The 4,530-nt window shown below is 43.3% G+C and overlaps 1 protein-coding gene across 1 annotated transcript in view; it reads left to right on the top strand.

Moving 5' to 3' along the window:
* Positions 1 to 3,950, top strand: part of LOC107717306 (E3 ubiquitin/ISG15 ligase TRIM25-like) — a 12,388-nt gene extending 8,438 nt beyond the window's left edge. The window contains exons 5-8 of the mRNA XM_016524010.1: positions 343 to 502; positions 643 to 733; positions 1,824 to 2,008; positions 3,463 to 3,950. Coding sequence (XP_016379496.1) covers positions 343 to 502; positions 643 to 733; positions 1,824 to 2,008; positions 3,463 to 3,950 — 924 coding nt within the window. The remainder of the gene's footprint in view (positions 1 to 342; positions 503 to 642; positions 734 to 1,823; positions 2,009 to 3,462) is intronic.
* The last annotated feature ends 580 nt before the right edge of the window (positions 3,951 to 4,530 follow it).

Here is a 4,530-nt window from a genome sequence, read left to right on the forward strand (position 1 = left end):
TAGCCTTTGAGCTGCTTTTCCTGAGCAAATCTACTCAACTCTACAATGAGACTCCATTGATGTGCTTGAGCTGTTAAATGGACATTTATGTTCTTAGCAGATGTTTTATCATCCAAACTATTTCCTAGAAAGTTCACCTATAGTGTATGTGATGAATACTAGAATCTGTAGCTCTAATGTGATGTAATGAATATGAGAAGAATGAAGCTGATGCTGTGAAAGTGCTGGATTGAGGTGAGTTACTAAAGATCAGTCAAGTCAACAAGAACAACAAATCTGATGTTCCTGCAGGTTATTGGGTGAAGTGTGGAGCTGATGAGTTTTGACTTCTGTTTTCTGTAGAGTTTCCAGTCTCTCTCAGCACCTCCTGAATCTACAGACGTAAATGACGATCTCTTCAGTTCTCTCTTCTCTTCTGGTGCCCTGAGAGAATCTGTCCATCAGCTGAGAGACAAACTGGAGGATTTCTGCAAAGAGCAGCTCAAGAAGATCTCAGACAGAGGTAAAGTCCTGGAGATTCATCTGCTCTCAGAAACCAGTCCATCATCATCTCATATCATGGAGAACATCATATTAGAAATGCCTTAGGAATGGATGCAGGATCATGAGAATCACACTGTTCATGTCTGTTGATTTCCACAGTCACATTCACCAACATCAGATGCAGATTAAGAAACTTTGGGCCTTTGGGCTATAGCAAACCCAAGGGCCCACTTCCTAGTAGCCTATCTTGGTGCCACAATGTTTTCTGCAAGAGGAATATTTCGTTTTTGTTTTTAAAATATAAATATTATATCTATATAATATATTTAGATTATATAAATATAAATATTTAGATTATATCTAAATATTCTAAACTAAAATATGTTATAACCATAAATGCATTAACACCAGATATGAAGTCAACGCAAACCCATTTCCAGAAATAGCAACAACCTCTAAGGATATGATTCTTTTACTTTAAATAATTTTACAATTAGAAGGTCTTCTTTCTGGCCCTAGAGGAGGACTTGGACTTGGGCTAAAATTCAGCCCATCCGGCAACACAATCCTCCATAAATATATTGAAGTGAAGTGACATGTGGCCAGGCATGGTGACCCATACTCTGCATTTAACCCATCCAAGTGCACACACAGAGTAGTGAACACATACCCTGAGCAGTGGGCAGCCATATTGCTGTGGCACCCGAGGAGCAGTTGGGGGTTCGGTGCCTTGGTAATGGGTTTCACCTCAGTCATGCTATTGAAGGTAGAAGAGAGTTCACTCCACCCGCCAACAATTCCTGTCAGACCTGAGACTCGAACCCACAGCCTTCGGGTTACAAGTCCAACTCTTTAACCATTAGGCCATGACTTTTTTGTGAAAAGAAGCAATAAAACCATGGTAATAAGGAATATGGTTTTTGCTTGATTCATGATCTTACTAATACTACAGTTAATATAATTCCTGAATTACAGTAGCATTCCATTAGTGCAACTACAAAGGAGATTTTAATAGTTCTAATAATTTTTAATTCAATAATTAAGAGCCTGCAATATAGCCTTTATTTATTTATAAATAATTTGTTTATTCCAATTGCCCTAACCACAGCAAATTTTAGGGCCTCATGGACATAAAGACATAAAATCTAATGAAGGTAGATGGCGATGACCATCCGGTGGCCAAACAAATCTCCCCGATAGAAATCCCACTCTACCACTCCCAGGAGGAGGCCATTTCTCTGGTGGAATGGGCCCTCACAGCTATAGGGCATTACAAGCCAACTGCGGCATAAGCCAGGGCTATAGCATCTATTATCCAGTCTTTGCTTTGTGACTGACAGCCCCTTAAAGAGGCCTCCAAAGCACAAAAAGAGCTTCTCTGATTGTTTGAACAACCCAGAGTGCTCAATGTACACTCTGATTGTCCAAACAGGCCACAGCAAGTTGGGACCCTGCTCGCCGTCCGCCGTAGGGAGAGCTAACAGGGAAATAACCTGGGCTCTGAATGGAGTTGAGAGCACCTTAGGTACGTAACCACTTTGCGGTTGCAGAACGACTTTACAGTCGTTAGGCCCCAACAGGACGTGCCAGCACTTACAAGTCACCTACTCATTTGACCAATGCCAAGAGCAGAGCAGTTATGATTGACATGGGCCGCAAGCCAGCCATTTGAAGCGGCTCAAAAGGATGACTATAGACAAGTCCCATGTCGGCACAGTTCTAGGGCAAGGCGGGTTCAGTCTCTGAGCTTCTCTTAGAAACTTAATCACCAGGTTGTTTCTGCAGAAGAGCGGCCAGCCACGAGAGAATGATTCGACGTGATGGCTGACACATAAACCTTGAGTGTGGAAGGGGTACGGCCCTTGTCTAACAACTCTTGAAGGAAGGTTAGCACATGGGACATGGCACAAGAATACAAATCCAGGCTTCGTGCTGAAGACCAGTCACAGAAGACTGACCATTTAAGGTCATAAAGACATCTTGTAGATGGAGCTCTAGCCTTTAAAATGGTATTAGTGACTCCCGCGAGGAATTGGCTGGACTCCCGTCGAGGGGCCAAACACGGCCAAAAAGGGATGTCAAATCTTGCCCTTTGCTTGCGAGAGAATGTCACTCCTCAATGGTATTGGCCATGGGGCTGCAGACAGCAGCTAAATCAGCTCTGTGAGCCAAGTTTGGTTCTCCTCCACTAGGAGAAGTGAGCATTTTGATCATTTTGACCTGCCTGATAACGTGAGGAAGCAGGGTGGTTGGAGGGAAGGCATACAAATGGGTGTTGGGCCAGCACAAGGAGCCGTACGTCAGGTTGCCCGCATACAGAGCGCGAACTGGAGGCGTCCGTTGTGGCTAACTTCCTTCTGGACGTCACTCCCAACTGCACACCTGATAAAAACAGGTGAAGAGTTGTCCAGGGGGCCACAGCTCTGACACAGCGATGAGTTACCCTGATATAACACCGGCCCAGGCGCCAGCGTGGGACAGAACACGAGTTTTGAGCCAATATTGGAGGGGCCGCATGTGTAGCAGGCCCAGGAGAATCAACGAGGAGGCGGCCACTATGAGGCCAAGCAACCTCTAAAACACCCTGAGGGGACACGTAGTCCCCAACTTGAATGATGCCGCAATTCGCTGAATGTTCAGGGAGCATTCCGGCGTAATTCGGGCTTGCATTTGAACTGAGTCTATAACTGTTCCCAGAAAGCACACTCGCTGTCTGGGAGTCAGAAAACTCTTGGCTGAGTTGATTCTCAGCCCAAAATGCTCCAGATGGTTGAGCAAAAATGACATGTGAGCGATAGGTTCCCGTTCTGATTTGGCTAGCATCAGCCGGTAATTCAAGATGCGGATTCCCATCTGGCTTAGAGGTGAAAGAGCTGTGTTCCTGCACTTCATAAAAGTGCAATCTCAAAATGGTCTGTGATGGGGGTCCATCATCATCTCATATCATGCAGAACATCATATTAGAAATGTCCAACACAGTGAATAAAAGCCTCCTTCTGTCTGAGAGCAACAGAGTTATTACTTACACTGGCACAGATCAGTCGTATCCTGATCATCCAGACAGATTTGATGTGTATCGTCAGGTGTTGTGTAGAGAGAGTGTGTGTGGACGCTGTTACTGGGAGGTGCAGTGGAGTGGAAATATTGGTGTGTTTATATCAGTGTCATATAAGAGCATCGGCAGGAAGGGAGGTGATGAGTGTTTGTTTGGACGTAATGATCAGTCCTGGAGTTTCTTCTGCACTCCCTCTAGATATTCATTCATACAGAATAACATAGAGACTCGTCTCCCTGTGAAGCACATCAGCAGGAGAATAGGAGTGTTTCTGGATCACAGTGCAGGAACTCTGTCCTTCTACAGCGTCTCTGACACAATGAGCCTCATCTACACATTTCAGACCACATTCACTCAGCCGCTCTATCCTGGGTTTAATATTCATAAAGGATCATCAGTGAAACTGTGTTGATGAGTCAGAATAGACTGTAGAGAGATTTTAGCCATAATGCTTTGAGCTGCATGATGAATCAGTAACAGTGAGATGTTATAGAGTCTTTTCTTTTCTCTTCATGACATTAATACTGCAGCTGAAATTCTTTCAGTGAAATAACATGTCAGAATAAATGTGTGTAATAAATCCTCATATAGACAGTATAGCAGCTCACTTCCTGTGAAAACACACACTTAGAGCAGCTTCTCTGAATGTATATAACCGTAATATTGTTTTATCTAATGATTGCATGGTTTTAAGGGATATTTGTCTTGTCATGAGTAAGAGATCAAAGAATGTCTCAATTTCCAGGTTTTTTAACATCCCAGGATGATGTCGTGAAGCAGTAATTTTACATAGTTTTCAGTTATGATAACATTTGTTGATGAAGTCTGTGCATCGAAACATACACAAGTAAGATTATTCAGGTTCTTTTTATCATAATTTATCTCCTGCTTTCTGCTCTTCTCTGATTTCCTCTGTTATCCTCTCAGGCTGATTGAAGACTTTGAGTTACTGCAGGTTTTGGGTTTTAGATAAAATTAATGTCTACTGACAG

Source organism: Sinocyclocheilus rhinocerous, unplaced genomic scaffold (assembly GCF_001515625.1).
Source record: "Sinocyclocheilus rhinocerous isolate Xijiao unplaced genomic scaffold, SAMN03320098_v1.1 scaffold149, whole genome shotgun sequence".
In the NCBI taxonomy this organism is placed as follows: Eukaryota; Metazoa; Chordata; class Actinopteri; order Cypriniformes; family Cyprinidae; genus Sinocyclocheilus; species Sinocyclocheilus rhinocerous.